Source organism: Charadrius vociferus, unplaced genomic scaffold (assembly GCF_000708025.1).
Source record: "Charadrius vociferus isolate BGI_N301 unplaced genomic scaffold, ASM70802v2 scaffold51, whole genome shotgun sequence".
NCBI classification, from domain to species: Eukaryota; Metazoa; Chordata; class Aves; order Charadriiformes; family Charadriidae; genus Charadrius; species Charadrius vociferus.
In genome coordinates, this window is record NW_009646939.1 from 1,835,938 (window position 1) to 1,853,799 (window position 17,862).

At 42.5% G+C, this 17,862-nt stretch overlaps 1 protein-coding gene across 1 annotated transcript in view; it reads left to right on the plus strand.

Moving 5' to 3' along the window:
- Positions 1 to 17,862, plus strand: part of FYCO1 (FYVE and coiled-coil domain containing 1) — a 45,910-nt gene that overhangs the window by 6,106 nt on the left and 21,942 nt on the right. Inside the window, exons 4-13 of the mRNA XM_009895015.1 lie at positions 9 to 37; positions 911 to 1,054; positions 1,837 to 1,930; positions 2,341 to 4,971; positions 6,021 to 6,113; positions 7,950 to 8,068; positions 11,301 to 11,468; positions 11,900 to 12,049; positions 13,533 to 13,721; positions 14,083 to 14,229. Of these exons, the coding sequence (XP_009893317.1) occupies positions 9 to 37; positions 911 to 1,054; positions 1,837 to 1,930; positions 2,341 to 4,971; positions 6,021 to 6,113; positions 7,950 to 8,068; positions 11,301 to 11,468; positions 11,900 to 12,049; positions 13,533 to 13,721; positions 14,083 to 14,229 (3,764 nt within the window). The remainder of the gene's footprint in view (positions 1 to 8; positions 38 to 910; positions 1,055 to 1,836; positions 1,931 to 2,340; positions 4,972 to 6,020; positions 6,114 to 7,949; positions 8,069 to 11,300; positions 11,469 to 11,899; positions 12,050 to 13,532; positions 13,722 to 14,082; positions 14,230 to 17,862) is intronic.

Sequence of the window (17,862 nt, forward strand, 5' to 3'; positions counted from 1 at the left end):
CCTTGCAGCAATGTTTTATGAACACCAAGGTGACCAGGTGAATAGAAAAATACCTTGTTAACTAATGGGTGTTTGTTCAGTGTCATCAAGCAACATCACCTAGTAGTTATTGAAAGAATTTGAAACCCTTCCAAATGGTTGGCTTAGAGAGTTGGTAGTAGGATACAAAGGATAATAGATCTTTTGGCCTGGGTCACTGGTTCATACCTATTTTAGGCTGGTAAAGGTTGAAAGTTGTTACAGCTAAATGTGTGTGGAGTGGGTGGTGCTGATGCTTCCATACGTCAGTTTCAAAGGTGACATTTTTATAAGCATTGAAGATCCTGGGTTTGATCTTCTGTGCTGTAAGGGAGGATTAATTTAGATGTGTTGTGCAAAGCCCCAGAAAGCATTTGCATATGTCTCTGGATTGTCACACAGAAGAACAGCTTGCCCCCGGCCAAGGAACAGAGAAGATAGTTTGTAGTTGGTTGGAGGGGCACTGGTAGGGCTTTTAGAAAAAGCTAACTATTTGCACAGTGTATTTAACTCTAGTCACTGCTTTCTGTCCCTCATTTTTCATGTATTAAGCGTGTGCTTTAGGTATTTACTGTGTGATTACCCAGTGTATAGCAAATATTTTGTCTTGCCAGTGTTTTGCCCAAGCACTAGAGCAAAAAATATTTTGTGCAAGGGGGTCCTTTAAAGACATTTCTGTGCAATTCATTGAAGCTGCTTGATTTCATTCACATCAAAGGGATGGGATGTTGGTTGGTGGGTCTGGTTGTTTTCAGTTTGCTTTTGGAATAGCATATCGTAATTTTTCCGGGATGGAGTGGATAATGATGTTGTGGGGTTTTTTTGCAAGTGAAACTGCTGCTTCTTTTTTTTTAGGAATGAGTATCACTTAATTTTTTTGTTTGTTTTCAAGCGACTGGTACTACGCAAGAAGTCCATTTCTGAATTCCAAAATGAGTTCTGACATTGTGGGTCAACTCTATGAGCTCACTGACGTTCAGTTTGACTTGGCATCAAGAGGCTATGATTTAGATGCTGCTTGGCCAGCATTTGCCAGGTAAGATAGAAATACTTTGTGGTTTTGTATTAAGAGGGCCATGAAATACCTGCCTGCTACAGAATCTTCAAAAGCTTCTGCTTTTGAAGGTAGGAATCCTTGTGTTAGACCAGACATTTACTTTCTCCATGTAGTTAGTCTATGACCAAATCGGCCTTTTTTTCCTTCAATAAACTGTGTACCAGAGATCAGAGTTGACGCTTTGTACTGGAGTACTTCCAGTAACTGCAGTTTAGGCCCAAATCCCAAGCCAAGCTATTCTCATCTTCACATGCACAAGAAGAAATGTTCTTAGATCCTGTTTTAAGAGCTGAGACGTGTAGTGACTGAACAGCCAAGCAGTGGGCTTCACTTGCAGCAATGGTAGTGAAGACAATATGCCATCGCCACAGCCTGATCCCCCCTCAGAGTGGGGAATAACAAAAATAACTGGCTCTGATCCAGATCTCTTTGTATCAGTGGGTGTTTTCCAGGGCTGCATGCTGCCACCATCTGGTTGGCCCGCCACTGCACGGCAATACAATTTCGTAAAGCAAAGCTGCATTGGTTCTTGTGGATGTGGGAAGTCATGGCTACCAACCCCATGATCTTTTATAGGTGCCTTTGATATCCCGGTTTTCTTTTCCATCAAATTCAGTGGTTATTGGCCCAGACCCCAGGTGCAGTTATGTCTTTTTGTATGTGGTAGTTACAACTAGATAAATCTTACATGTAAGAGTAGAAAGACATGTATGTATGTGCTTAGAGTTCTCTTGTATATTGTTTCTCTGTGTAATCAACAGGAGGACACTGTCCTCACTTGGATCTTCAGCATATTTATGGAAGCCCCCGAGTCGCAGTTCCAGCATGAGCAGTTTAGTGAGCAATTATTTGCAGGTAAGCAAATTACAAATAAATGTTTATATGGCATAGTAGATCTTTAATTATTGGCGTAGTTCCAGAGAGCTTGGTAGTTTTATGGTGATTATGACTCTTAAAATGGTAAATTACAAAAAGAGTTCTTAAAAGTAAAGGGAATTGTTCAGTAGCAGATTCAACTGAATATGCAAATCTTGTAGAGGAAAAAAAGATATAATCAGAAGACTGCCTGCAGATAGGTATATTTTCATTTATCTTTTGTGAAAACACACCCCATTTCCTATAAGGTGATATCTAGTAGTGCTGTGAACGCAACATACAATGTCACTGTGCATTAAGAACTGGAACTTGCTCTCATTTGAGCACACCCTTTAAATGAATGTTTAATACTTCTTAAATTTTCTGGTTTTCCCCTTCTGTTCATTTAGGCCCAAGAGTTTCCCTCCAGCCCTGATGCAAATAGCTCACTAAATGTTGAACACCTCGAGGGCTTTGAAGAGATGCGTGTAGAACTTGATCAGGCTGAGCTGAGGCAGAGGGAACTTCAAGATCGTATTCACCAGCTGGAAATGGAAAACCAGGAGCTTCAGGCAGCTGTCAGCCTTCAGAAAGAACAAGTACAGGTAGAAAAGGAGAAGAGCAATAACTACAGTGAGGAGAACTCCAGGCTGACAAAGATGATCACAGAGTTGCAGAAGCAGTGTGAGGTCTCACACTCCACTCAGAGCACTGTTCATGACCTGCAGAAGTGCCTGCAGTCACTGGACCTGAATGCAGTGGAGCAGCAGAAGGAATATTCAACAAAGCTGGAGCAGCTGGTGACCAGCAAGGAAGACTGTGCCTTAAAACTACAGGTGTTGAATCAGGAGTTGGAGGCTTCTAGGGCTTTGGTTGCTATGAAGGACCTTTGCATTGATGATCTCAAAGCCAAGCTGAGTTCCACAGAACAGAAGAACCTCCAACTACTTGCAAAAGTTGATGCTGCCATGGAGGAAAAGGGACAGCAAGCCACAGCCCACTGTGACTCTGCCCTACAGATACAGGCACTGCTAGAGAAGCTTCAGGAGACAGAAAAGGAAAAGGCAGATATGCAAAAACTCAATGACGAACATGTGTCTCAGCTGAAAGCAGCAAGGGAGGAGTTGCAGCTGAAAGAAGAGGCACACAAGGAACTGGAATCCAGATACAATCGCCTCACTGCTGACTCCAAAGAAGAGAGTGAAAAGCTGCGTGGGAGCCTGGAAACCATGGCAAAGGAAATGGACGCTCTTCAGAAGGCCCTGACCCTGAAAGGAAAGGAGATGGCTGAGCTCCAGACCCAGGTAATGGGGTCGCTGGCTCAGGTGGGGTCACTGGAAAAAAAACTTGAGGAAGCAAGGAAAGCAAAAGAGAAACTTGAGGAGGAGTATGGTAGGAGGGAAGGAGCACTGAAGCAGGAAACCCAGTGGCAAGCTGAGCAACTTGAACTACAGGAGGGTCGTTTAACAAAGGTGAGTCAGACTGTGCGTAGCCTTGAGGAGCAAAACCGGAAACTCTTGTCTGAGAAAGAGCATCTCAGCCAGAAAGTCAAAGAGCTGGAAGAGCAGATGGAGCAGCAAAACTCTGGAGTGAGTGAAATGGGTGAGGAGAACAGGAAACTGAAAGAGGAGAATGCGAATTTGCAGCAGTCCAAGAAAAAGATGGAAGGGAAGCTGAAAAATTTGGAAGCTTCTAAAGCTTCCCTGGAAGCCGAGGCAGCCAGGCTGAGAGCCTCTGAGAAACAGCTTCAGAGCGAGATAGATGATGCCCTGGTATCAGTTGATGAAAAAGAGAAGAAACTCCGGGGTGAGAACAGACAGCTGGATGAAGACTTGCAGAATGCCAGGAGGCAAAGCCAAATTCTGGAGGAGAGATTAGAGGCTCTATACTCAGACTATGAAGAACTAAAGCAAAGAGAAGAGACCACCAAGGAGTCTTATGCCTCACTTGAAGCACAGCTAAGGAGTGCCAAACAGCATGGTTTACAAACAGAAAAAAGCTTAGGCACCTTGAAGGAAAGCGAAGAGTATCTCCAGTCACAGCTCACAGAGAAAGATGCAGAACTGCAAGGCATGGAGAGCCAGTGTGAGCAGCTAAGAGCAGAAGCTGAAAGACATAGGAAGAAAGCAGAGACTCTTGAGGCAGAAAAGCTCAGTATTGAAAGAACCTGCCTTCATCAGACAAAGCTTATTGAATCCCTCACATCAGAAAAGGAATCAGTGGAAAAACACCAACTACAGCAGGCGGCTTCTCTGGAGAAGGAGGCAAAAGAGCTGGCCTCCAGATTGACCATGAGTGAAGAGCAGTTGGAGGTCAACCGAGGTGAAGTGTCTAGACTGCAAGCAGAAGTCCTTGACCTGCGAGTCAAGCTTCAGCAGACCACTGACGAGAGAGAGCAGATGAGAGGTGAGCTGGCAATCACAGAGACCGTCTTGGGTGAGCAGAAGGCACTTGTCCAGCAGCTGAAAGAACAAAGTGAGTCACTCAACAGAAACCATGTGCAAGAACTTGTGCAATGTAAAGAAAGAGAGGAAGTGCTGAAAAAAGAGCAGCAGACAGCAGCCCATCAAAAAGCTGAGCTGGAAAATGATTTGCTGAACCTGAAGGAAGAGCTATCCAAGGTTAAGCAGTACTTGGAAGTTGCTAGAATGGAAAACGAAGAAAACAAAGATCTCCTCCACAGGACCAACACAGATATGGCTGAACTTGGTATTCAGATTTGTGCCTTGACCTCTGAAAAGGTGGATGCAGAAGAGCAGTTAGCCCAGGCCACGGAAAGGCTCAAAGAACTGGAAGAACAGGCAGCAGAGCAACAAGAGAAGCTGAAACTTGACATCTCTAATCTCAGACAGGAGAACAAGAGCCTGCAAGAGAAATTAGAGGAGGCTCAAATATGTGCCGCAGCTGTCCCAAGTCTGCAATCGCAGCTGGAGACAGTAAAGAAACAGGCACAGAGTTTCCAAGAGACCAGCCAAGAAGAGCTGTCTGCAATAAAATTTCAAATGAGCACAGAGATTCTAAATTATCAGACAAAATTCAAGGTAAATTAATGTGATTATTATAGCTGAGGGGGCTGTGCAGGTTTTCCCCTGCTTTACCGTCTGCTGCGGCAGTTACTGTGTGAAATCCTAAGGTTTGTGTTGGTCAGGCTCTGAGACTATGAGCCTTAGCCTGGGAATCTGAAAATGTCTCTACACTGAGGACCTAGGCCTATGTGAGGTAAAATAACTCTTCAGAGTTTTTTGGAGATGTACACTGTGGCCGTCCAAGCACACTGGAGGGGCCATGTGATATGGAAAAGCCAGCTAGTAATGGAGAGGGTGATGTTTTCTTACATTGGCACTGAAGGTGGTGTCTTCTGTAACAGTTCCCTCTGGTCACAGCTGTGATTTTTTTTCTTTTTTGGTAGGAACGTTGCAAGACCTGTTCCCCACACCCGTAATACTGCTCCTTAAAACTGATTTTGATGAAAGCAAACTTAGACTGAGACCAGATACTTTCGCAGTCAATTCCCTCATGTATTTTTCTTTCAACTGCTCAAGGTAGCAACTGAGAAGATCAAAGTTTTGCTTCCAGAAAAATATGAGTCGGCCCTGTATATGTGAAACAGCCCACCTAAAGGCTGAAGATTTTATTGTGTTTCGTCTGCCATTCTGAGATAATGTCTAAGACTAGCAGTTGGTCAGAGGCTTATGCCACTGGTGGTATCCAAAAATCCCACAAGTTTGAGAAAATAGCATGCATCCTTCTATGTTTCATTTTCATAAACATCTCTTAAACCTCAGTATTGTTTGGGCTATCTCACTATTCTGAGCCAAAGCATTTTGCAAGTTGGGCCTTCTTTTTGTTGAGAACTGTAATAGCCAATAGCAAGTAACAGTAAAACACAGCTAGTCTGCCACCACAGAGGGGAGTTTCCTTGAATCCATGAGTTGGGTGCCTCTTTAACTATCTTTCATGAGCCTGGCAGTGGTGCTGCATTTATCCCATACATGGCAGTAATAGCACTCGTGGTTCAAAATTAGGAATTTTGTAGATGAAGGGGTGGCTGTTAGAGGAATGCTAACTCCTGGCTCAATCTCTCTGCTAGGCTGTCAGTGAAGAGTGTGGGAAAGTAAGAGATCAAATTGAGGAGCAGAGGCGACAACAGCATGCTGCAGAGGAAGAGATTGCGGAGTTACAAGTAGGTGCTTGATCTGATTAAAATACAGAGGTGTTTGTGTCAGCAGGCATTAGTGTTATAATTGAGAACGCAGGCAGCATTTCTGATGACTGGCTGAATATGAGAATGCCCTTGAATAAATACAGGTGCTGTAGACAAAATACTTTGCAGCTGAAAATAAGCCACAGAAACAAAGGTTACTAAAAGCACAACGGCACTTAGGATTTGTCCTGCTTTGAAAGCTAGTCAGGTTTTATGTAAGACTTTGTTATGTGCACACTTCTTAAAATGATGGTGCACATTTAAAAGGTGCCTGTCTTAGGCCCTGCATGCCCACTGCACACAGCCACGCATGTGGATCCCGCTGTTTGCAGGCTGCAAGGGGCACTGAATCAGAGAAGTAATCTGGCTGAGAAATAACCCAGCCAGAAAAAAGTAAGATTTTTGCAATGCATTTATCAAACAGTTAAGTTAAAAATCCAGAAAGAAGAAAATTAAGGTCATTGAACCTGGCCCTGCCTGCTAGCAAAAATACGTACACCTTTAGATGCAGTTAGGTATGTTCAGAGTTTGACACACTTCTCTGGAGAGGCTAGCTGTGCAAAGAAGGTTTTGTTTCCATTGCCCTTCATGTTCCATATAGCTTTAATAAACACAGAATCACAGAATGGTCAGGGATGGAGGGGACCTCTGGAGACCATCTAGCCCACCCCCCCTGCCAGAGCAGGGTCCCCTACAGCAGGTGGCACAGTACAGCGTCCAGGCGGGTTTTGAATGTCTCCAGAGTGGGAGACCCCACAACCTCTCTGGGCAGCCTGGGCCAGTGGTCTGCCACCCTCAAAGTAAAGAAGTTCCTCCTCATGTTAAGATGGAACTTCCTATATTCAAGTTTGTGCCCATTACATCTTGTCCTGTCACTGGGCACCACTGAAAAAAAAGACTGTTCCCATCCCCCTGGCACTCTCCCTTTAAGTATTTGTAAGCATTAATAAGATCCCCCCTCAGTCTTCTTTTCTCTAGACTAAAAAGACCCAAGTCCCTCAGCCTTTCCTCATATGAGAGATGTTCCAATCCGCAAATCATCTTTGTAGCCCTTTGCTGGACCCTCTCCAGCAGATCCCTGTCTTTCTTGAACTGGGGAGCCCAGAACTGGATGCAGTACTCCAGATGTGGCCTCACCAGGACAGAGTAGAGGGGAAGGATGACCTCCCTCGACCTGCTGGCCACACTCTTCTTGATGCACCCCAGGTTGCCATTGGCCGCCTTGGCCGCCAGGGCACATTGCTGGCTCATGGTCATCCTGTTGTCCACCAGGACTCCCAGGTCCCTCTCCACAGAGCTGCTCTCCAGGAGGTCAGCCCCCACCCTGTACTGATGCATGGGGTTATTCCTCCCCAGATGCAGTACCCTACACTTACCCTTGTTGAATTTCATAAGGTTTCTCTCTGCCCAACTCTCCAGCCTGTCCAGGTCATGCTGTATGGCGGCACAGCCAACATTTTCCTCTTTTTTCTTTTGAAACTTTTAGATGGTGAAAAAACTTTTAGGGCATATTATGTTACCATTATCTTTGAGAGATTTTCCTTGATAAGGAGGCTAAAGCTCAACTGACATGGACTAATAAGAATTACGTGCTTAACACTGTCTTACTTTAGAGTCTATCCCTTATTCAGTGTGACAGTACTAATCAATCACTAGTACACAACTAATTAGTGTCTGCTTATACAATAACATCTTAATTGGTTGTTTGGCTTTAACTGATTCTTTTAAAGCATTGTTTAGGTGTCTTGGTAATTGTCCAATGCTTGGTGAAGTGTTGTTTTTATATGTAAGGAAATACATTAATTTATTTACTAGGCTGCAAACACAAGTTTGGTTAGAAAGCTGGATGAAGCAAGAGAGCAGCTGTCTGAATCGGAATCTGCTCGGCTGCAGAAAGAAGAGGAGGTGACATCTCTGAGACAACTCTTGGAAAGGTAGGAGTTTAGGTTCTTTACACAAACTGTTAATTGTAAACTAAGCATGGGGCCAGTAACCAAAGCATATTGAAAATTGCTGTGGTTTATGAAGTAGCGTATACCACAGGGTTTGTATAGGCCAAATAGTGCATAGGCACTGATGGGGAATATCAGATTGACACTTCAGATGAGAAATATGTAAATTACACAGCACACGTGAATGCAGGTTTTATGTTTTATTGTATTGTTAATTTAGCTGATGACGTAAATTTATTGTATGTCTTCCTTTATGAAACTGAAAGATGTTTTACAACCTCCTTTTGCCTTATAGGTTAGTCACAAAATTAAAACACCAATAATGGCTCTTTTTTTTCATAAGGAATGGAAAATTTTTGCTTTTTGGCAGGTTGTTTTTTCTCTCCTGTCTGTGAAGTTTCAGGGAATCAGTAAGGATAATTTGAATGGGACCACATCTTGCATGTCTTTGTCAGGTTTCTTACCAGCTTTAAGTATCTAACACAGGCTGTGTTTCCAAGGTCTGTAATGTAGGCATGTGTGGTGCAGATTATCTGGCAGTCCGAAATAGATCTTCATGAGGCATGGGCTCAAACAGACTCTAATAGGCTAATCAAAACCAAATTTTTACATTTTTACGCTGATACCATCTGTCTTTTTGGGAAGACTGATGATTCTTGATCTGTGCTGAAGTAAATTTGTACTGTCATCAGTATAAAAACATAGAGTCATAGAATAGTTCGGTTTGGAAGTGACCTTAAAGATCATCTGGTTCCAACCCCACTGCCACAGGCAGGGACACCTTCCACTAGGCCAGGTTCCTCAAAGCCCCATACAGCCTGGCCTTGAACACTTTCAGGAATGGGGCATCCACAACTTCCCTGGGTAACCTGTTACAGTATCTCTCTACCTTCACAGAAAATAATTTTATCCTAATATCTAATCTAAATCTACCCTCTTCCAGTTTAAAACTGTTACCCCTTGTCCTATTGCTACAGTCCCTGATCAAGAACCCCTCCCCAGCTTTCCTGTAGGCCCCCTTTAAGTACTGGAAAGCTGCTATAAGGTCTCCCCAGAGTCTTCTCTTCTTCAAGCTGAACAACCCCAACTCTCTCAGCCTGTCTTCATAGGAGAGCTGCTCCAGCCCTCTGATCATCTTTGTGGCCCTCCTCTGGACTCACTCCAGCGGGTCCATGTCTTTCTTATGTTGGGGCTCTCACAGCTGGACCCAGTACTCCAGGTGGGGTCTCACAAGAGTGGCGTAGAGGAGCAGAATCACCTTCCTCGACCTGCTGGCCACTCTGCTTTTGATTCAGCCCAGGATGTGATTGGCCTTCTGGGCTGCAAGTGCACATTGCTGGCTCATGTTGAGCTTCTCATCCAGGAACACCCCCAAGTCTTTGTCCTCAGGGCTGCTCTCAATCCATTCTCTGCCCAGCCTGTATTTGTGCTTGGGATTGCCCCGGCTCATGTGCGGGACCTTGCCTTGTTGAACTTCATGAGGTTCACACGGGCCCACCTCTCAAGCCTGTCCAGGTCCCCCTGGATGGCATCCCTTCCTTCCAGTGTGTCGACTGCAGCACAGCTTGGTGTCATCAGCAAACTTGCTGAGGGTGCACTCAATCCCACTGTCTGTTTTGCTGACAAAGATGTTAAAGAGTGCCAGTCCCCATACTGACCCCTGAGGAACTCCACTTGTCACTGGTCGCCACTTGGACATCGAGGTGTTGACTGCAACTCTGTGACTGTGACTATCCAGCCAATTCCTTATCCATGGGGTGGTCCGTCTGTCAAATCCGTGTCTCCTCTATTTAGAGACAAGGATGTTGTGCAGCATAGTGTCAAATGCTTTGCAGAAGTCCGGGTAGATATTTTCAATTGCTCTTCCATTATCCACCAATGCCATAACCCAGTCATAGAAGGCCACCAAATTTGTCAGTCACGATTTGATTTTAATGAAGCCGTGTTGGCTGTCACTGATCACCTCCTTATCTTCCATGTGCCTTAGCATAGTTTCCAGGAGGATCTGCTCCATGATCTTGCCGGGCACAGAGGTGAGACTGACCGGCCTGTAGTTCCCTCAGTCTTCCTTTTTCACTTTTTGAAAATGGGGGTTTATGTTTCCCTTTTTCCAGTCAGTGGGAAGTTCACCAGGCTGCCACAACTTCTCAAATGTAGTGGACAGTGGCTTAGAAACTTCATCCACCAGTTCCCTCAGGACCCTCAGATGCATCTCATCAGGTCCCATGGACTTGTGCACCTTCAGGTTCCTTAAATGGTCTCGAACTTGATCTTCTCCTACAGTGAGCAGTTCTTCATTCTTCCAGTCCTTGCCTTTGCCTTCTGCGACTCGGGCAGTGTGGCTAGAGCACTTGCCAGTGAAGACTGAGGCAAAAAAAGTCATTGAGTAGGTCACCCTTGTCCATACCCCTGATGACTAGGTCTCCCATTTCCTTCTGGAGAGGGCCCACATTTTTCCTAGTCTTCCTTTTATCACTGACGTATCTGTAGAAGCTTTTCTTGTTGCCCTTTGATCTAAGTCATTAAAATATTTGAATTCAGCTGAATTAGCTGAGTGAGTTCAGCCCAGCCCAGCCCTTCATGTTGTGTTGTTGTAGCATTTTTGATCCATTGCTAGGACTCACAGTACTGAAATTAACATATTGTCAAGCTGAGACTTACATACTTGGAAGCTTCCTGGGGACACTTCTTTCCACTGACTGCAGTGAACTGAGTTGTCTTAACCTTTAGTTTTTGAATTACATCTGTGTTAGAAAAATATAATGAGAAACTGGTTTGTTTCCCTTTTGTGAACATGAAGGCGATGGAGGAGTATGGTGTGTTAAATCTCCCTTCTGTGTGCAACCTGCAAATGCTGGGCAACCTGTCGCTATAGGACTTAGCCCATTTAGCTCAGTTTGCAGCGGCTGATGATCATGGCTTCCAAGGACAGTAATTTTATGCCCAGTGTGGTAGCTATCATAAGCTTTGCTATAAGCAAGGCATCCAAGAAATGGCTGATTGCTGACTGTATTCACCAGATAACAGATCTGTGTGCAGTTTCAGTGATGCAGAAAACTGGAAAGACTCTGGCTAGCTATAAAAAATACGCACACTGAGAACAATTTCACTGAAACTACCTGTTCATCAGGGTGGAGGACCCCTTTCTTCCACAGGGAAGACTTGAATGCACATGAGCTAATAACAATTCTTAATTGGCTTTGTATTTGGTCAGGATCCAAAAAGAAGCTGATGAAGCAAAAGAGAAGGTCCTGGATTACAGTGAGAAGCTCAGCAAGGTAGCAGCAGACAAAGATAGCAGCGACCAGAAGTTGTTTGCTGAACTGGATGACCTGACGAGAACAAAACAGTTCCTTGAAGAACGTTTGATAGAACTTATCAGGTTGGCATCAAAACAAACAGCAAGCATAAATTAAAATCCTAGCTTAGGATGTTAAGGGATACTGCCTAGGTGGTTCAGTCTGGTATTCCTGAGTTGAAGATACAGGTAATGGCCAAGTTCATCAGCAGATGAAATTTTGCATTTCCATAGTGCAATCAAAACTATAACGCACAATATTATCTCCTCCTTAATTTACTGTCTGTTTTGCAAAAATATGTAGTTGTCTGCATGGCATGTATTTTTCTCCCTCCCTTCCCAAGAGCTTTGGTAGGTTTCTTGATCTCTCTTTATTTCTGAAACCTCCTCAAAAGTGACAGCAAAGCAATTTTTACTGTGAAGCTTTCACCAGCATTTAAATTGAGGTTGGTTAGCAGTAAAACAGCTCTGATAATTTCTATGTGTTTTTCTTGCTTTTAACTGTATCTCTGCAGAGATAAGGATGCTTTGTGGCAAAAATCAGATGCTCTGGAGTTCCAGCAGAAGCTTAGCGCAGAGCAAAGGTGGCAGGGGGACACAGAGGTTAATCATTGCCTGGACTGCCAGAGAGAGTTCTCATGGATGGTGCGCCGACACCACTGCAGGTCAGTTTGTTGAACTCTGTTACGCTGTTCAAAAGCAAAATTCAGTATGGTCGTTTACATGGATGAAATACTTCTTAATGTTCACAGTTCATTGGTCAGAAACATTGATACAGGACACTGTAGAGGCTGAAAGGACACATGAGCCTGCAGGGGGTAAGAGACATTAATGGAAAGGTCCCTTGACATGTATTAAGGCAAAGATCTGGATGCAACTCTGTCGTGGGAGTCTGTCAGTTTCTCATTTCTGGAAACAAAGATAATCACACTCTACATAGTGTGTTTCTCTGTAGGATCCTGTTTTTAACATATTTATTATGCACTGCTCTGTGCGTGCTGTAAACAACATTCACTAAGATGGTTTTGCTATTGTGATAGAAGTATTCCAGAACAAATCCAACATACTGTGCACTTACAAATTTGGTTACCTTATAGTAGGAATGGTCAGAGATAATTACCAATTGCATAGTAATCTTTTTTAAAAAAGTTAATACTGAATTATTTCCTATATAGGTAGCCTGATTGGAGTTATTAGTTACCCAATCTAGATTTATTCAAATATATTTAAAGGGATGCATTCCAGGGTCTTAGTGATATGTTTGTTTTGGCTTTTTACTGTTCTTTGTCATCGCGTCCTGATTCATCCTGTAAGGTATGTAGTACTGAGATTGTTTCAATTGCATATGAATATAGGGAACATTTGATGGGGATTAATAAATAGTGAAGTCATTTCTGGTAACAACTTCAAAATTACTCATTTTTACTAAAACCTGTGAAATCTGCTCGTGTTTTTGCTTACTAATGATTTAATGAAAAACAAAACCACTAAGACTTCACAAATAATAGTCATCCCTGCTGGGTGCTTTTCTTCATGAAAATCTTAACATGTTCATTAAAAAGTGGTTGACAGTTTTAATACTGAGAGACTGCAGAGCAGAGAGGGCAGGAGAGATGAATGTACATGTATGTGTCCAATATTGTTTCTTCTTCCCTCTCTGAAGTGGAAAGCGGTGATTACTAAGTAGAGACATACAGACATGTTCTTACAGTCCTTACAATCAAATAGTTTCGCTCTAACTTAGTATGAGATTCGGCTTGTGTAATGTTAAGTATATTTCCTTCATATGTACTTTATATATGTTATTTATTTGTATTGCATATTTGTGGGTATTTAATTGTTTTATGTCTTTATATTTAAATGCGTATTTATTTTTTTTTAGTATTTTTATGGGTTTTTTTCTGTTTTCCCTATTTATTAAGGCAGCAAAGTATGAATGTGAATTTCTGTCCTGTGCTTGTCAAGAAAACTTTCTTCATTCACCTCAGGAAGCAGCACAGTCTGTATTGTGGGTTCTGCCATGGATGTAGCGTTCAGGCTTTTGCAGAGAACAAGACCATTATGACAAAGCTTCAAACTCTGTCATGTAGATATGTGCCGCTTGTACATGGTACTATTCTAACACCTTTGGTTTCAAATAATTTCTAGAATGTGTGGTCGCATTTTCTGCTACTACTGCTGCAACAACTACATGGTGACAAAGCCTGGTGGAAAAAAGGAGCGTTGCTGCAGAGCTTGTTTTAATAAGCCTAGAGTCATTGTGGACAGTACAGATGACTCTGGATCCAGTGCCAACCAAGAAGGATCACCAGCTTCATTGGAATCACCTGTGTCACCATCCGAGAGGGCTTTTGGTTAGTGTATTGTTTGCATGTTGTGGAGAAATAAGTACAGTTCTTAGACATTCTCCAAGAAACCACATGGTCCCTTCCTGTCCCAAGGACCTGCATGTTCTTGGAGTGTTTTCGGGGTGGGACTGGTCCCATCTTTGAATTTAATTGGTCTTGACAGAAATTTGCATGTATATTAAATGAGTGTCAGTCAGCCTGAGGTTTTTCAGTTGGTTCTAGTAGCTATCTGATGCTTCTGTAAAGGTAGAGGAATGGCCCGGTCTTCCCCCCTTAAGGGTTTTGCTGGTTTGTTTTCCAGACAACCAGCTAATATTGTTTACATTTCTTTTCATGTCCTTTTATGGCACAGTTGCAAGTGAAGCCTGTAAACCACCAGATGATGCAGCATTTGATATAATCACTGATGAGGAGCTGTGCCAAGTGCAGGAATCAGACTCTCTCCACAGTGAAAGTCAGATGGAAGGAGACTCTCTGGATCAAAGCGTGACAGATCTGTGAGTAAACACCGCTTCATGGAGAAGGAACTCTTTTGGGGTTTGTTTGGAGAGTTGGTTGTTTTTTTTCCGTTCAGTGGGGATAGCCAACCTCTGCATAAATAGAAGACACTTCTGTTCCCAGTCACATGTCCAGTAGACCAACACAAAATAATTTTGGCCTATTTGCACAGTCAGCATCAAATCTAGTAAATTGAAACAGCTCCATCCTCTCCACCTGCTTCACCACAGCACAGAGGAGTGATCCCAGTTCTGTGCTGTCATCGGGCCAGCTGCCACCATTAAAATCAGCTTGCAGGCCACAGTGGATTACTGGTCATTCACACTTAACTTATAATGGAGGCTAAGTGATACTGTCTGCCAGACTCACCATTAGTTAATATTAAGAGAACAAGGAGGTGGGGAAAAGATAAGGCAAGATGTGCTCTTTCTATGACAGGCTTCATCGAACCAAATGTGAAATAACTGGTCTATGTCTGTAGTATTCCTTACTACTTTAAAGATAACAGCTTACAGAAAAGGAAAAGAACAAGAATTGCTTAGTTAAATCTGGCATAAGTTTGTTCTTTTTTTTCTCAAGAAAATGAGAGTGAATGCAGATTTCAGCCATTTTTTTACATATATTTCTACATAAATTAGCAATGAAGAGGATCTAAGGCCATCTGAATATCCGAATGCTTGGTTTGCAAACCGTGTTGTAGCTTTATATTTTAATGTATATCCATGTTTATACAAAATATTGTTTTACTGTTGTTCAAATATTTTCCAAAAGTTCTGTTCTGTAAAATGTATTATCTTTCAAAAACTTTTATATACTTGAGAAGGGAAAAAAAGAGCGATTTCACCTAAATTCTGTACTTGTTTGTTTGGTTTTTTTCTGAGCAGAAAAATAAGCACAATAAATCTAGATGCTAAACTGAAAATAGCCACAGAGTAACCAGCCTGCTGCTGAGATAGCAGACCTAGACTTTTTCACCCTCAGCAGACCCATTTCCGGCATAAACCACAGTGATTTGCAATTCGGATAGAAGGCAGACTGTACAGACTTGGGGTTTTGGAAAAAAAAAAACAAAAAAACAACCAACAACCAAAACTTTTCAAAATTCTACATTTTTGTTTCTTGGTGAATAAGTTTTATTCTTCTGCCTATTTTGTATACTGTTGACACTGACAGTATATTCTTGTTTATCATGCATTGGGTAGACATGAACGAACTAAGCTTCACAATGCTCTGGTGAAGTTAGTATTGCCGTTGTTTTACAAAGGGACAATTTGCAGTGGGGCATTTTTGTTTGTTTATTTTAAGAAGAAAAAAAAAGTGTAAAGTACTACTACTTCAAATTCATGCTATCTGCAGAGGGAGTATCACAGTTGAGTTAGCTCTGGAGAATACAAGCAGGAGGAAAGAAATAAGTATGTGTCACCATTTTTTTCAGTTTGCGATTGGGCTAAATTCATCTTGCCCTGCAAAGTGTTCAGGCTAGAAGGAAAGATTGCCACTGACAATGGAATGGTATTCTTAAAGGGCACCCATGCAGCGTCCTGCTTGCACCTTGTAAACTTTTAAAGGCTGTCCATCTCCCCTTGCTCACAATTACAGGCAGGAAAGCCAGGAAATAGTATTTTATAGTCTGTCACTCTTGGTTCATTAGTGTTACGAGCAGGGGGACAGTCCTACTGTGGTCACACTTGGAGCTTGAGATATACTTTGCAGAGAATGCAGTCCACACCTGCCCTTTGCCATGCTACTTGTAATGTTTGAAAGGTCTCACTAGCCTGAACACTGGAGGAGAATGCAGGAGAATGACCTTCTTACATTGTGGATGACTTGAGCACCTTGTGTTGATTGTGAGGTTTTGTGTTATGGGAGAGGTGCAGAAAATGATACATGAGTCAGATGATGGTGTGGCAACTGTGGTACGTGTTGAAGAAAAAAAGCAGAGCACAGTGCTGATTATGACAGCACAGAAGTTTTCTCACTTGTTTTTGTGGTGAGTATATGTGTGCCCAAAGCCTGAGTGTAACTTACCACATGAGCAGATAATGCAGCATTTGATACCATGGGTGTTTGAGGGTAGACGTGCCAGAAGCACTATACTGAATGTGAGCAAATGTTCCACTAACATTTTGTCCTGTCTTTTACAGCAGCCCATAGCACATGTACTGACAATTTCCCAGTGTGTTTTCTCCCACCTTCCAAGGATCTGCAGTTCAGGGACTTTCTGAGCTATTGGTTTCACTGTTGCAGATTTCTTGGCAATACTGAACTGGTAGACTACCTTGTCTTCATATAGACCTTTGATTATTATTTTTTTAAAATGTCCGGCTAAATGTGGCCTGATTTCTATGTGGAGACTTCCAGTAGTCTTGACGTATAAATAACAATCCACTGGCATCCCAATAATGTTCTCTTTCTGTGAAACTGAATAGATGGTGTAGAATTTGCTTTGATACTGTGCCTGGGGAAGACAGAAAGGATCCATGATTGTGCTTGCTAGATGCCATGTCTGAGGAATGCATACAAATAAGTAAGTTTTAAGGCCAGACTTCTTCATTGGGATTCTGCTGAAAATAGTCCATGCTATTCATTTTTTTTCCAGAGATTTGAACTAATTGGTGCAGCTCTAAAAGGGAGGGAGGTGAGCAGTCAAGAAAGGGAAGAGAAGGGAGAGGAAATCTGCAATAGGCATGCTGTATTGCCAGAGTTTCTTATGGCCTTTCTCTGTCTGAGTGTCCGAATTAGGTTTTCGCACTGGCTTTACCTTATTATGCGTGTGAGTCTTTGGTGGCCTGGAAATGGGAGCTGGTGCTCAAAGCAGTGAATTGTCTTAAAGTACATTTTCTTTTCTATTTGTCCCCCTTTTGGTGTGTATTGTACTGTTATTCTATTTTTCATTCGTTCTCTTCACTTAACTCAGCCCCTGTAGTTCTTTCCTTGAAGTCACATGGAATGATAACAACAGCTGTACTTCATAACAGCAGGCTTTGAGAGACTGCCTTTATTGGTACAAGTCAGTTCAGAAACAAATAAAACTCATCTTGGTCATGAGCTGCACAGGCATGTGGCAAGGTAAGATAGGTGCTGTGCCAGCATAACGCTGACTGACCTTGAAGCAGCTCTTTCCTTAAGGATAGGATTAAGCAGCCATTACTTCATGCTTTCAAGTCCGTTATGTGAGTTTGGAGCAACCTGATTGAAATCATAATGTGAGAAGATGAGATAAGTTGTGCAATTGTGGTACATCCTGCTACTTCAAGGCTCATGGGTTCTCTTTTGAAGTGATGTATTTTTAAACTCTTTGATTTCTAAAGCATTCACATTTGCAGATTGTGTTCTAAAACAAAGGTCAGGATATTGCATAGCACTGGGTCAAAGTTCCCAGGGTAAACCAATGCACTGTATTTCCATTTTAACATATTGTAGAAATTACATGCCTGCAATAAATGTTGCAACAGCAGTATCAAGATCATAGACAGCAGAAGTATAAAAAAAAAAATAAAATACCACTACCCTGGTACGGAAACAAAGAGTTTATTCGCACCTTGGTACTGGTTTTGGTAGAAAGGACAACTCAGCCTGTCTGTCCTGTGGTTGCTTTGTTTTGGATTCTTTTTTTCTTAATGACTCATAAC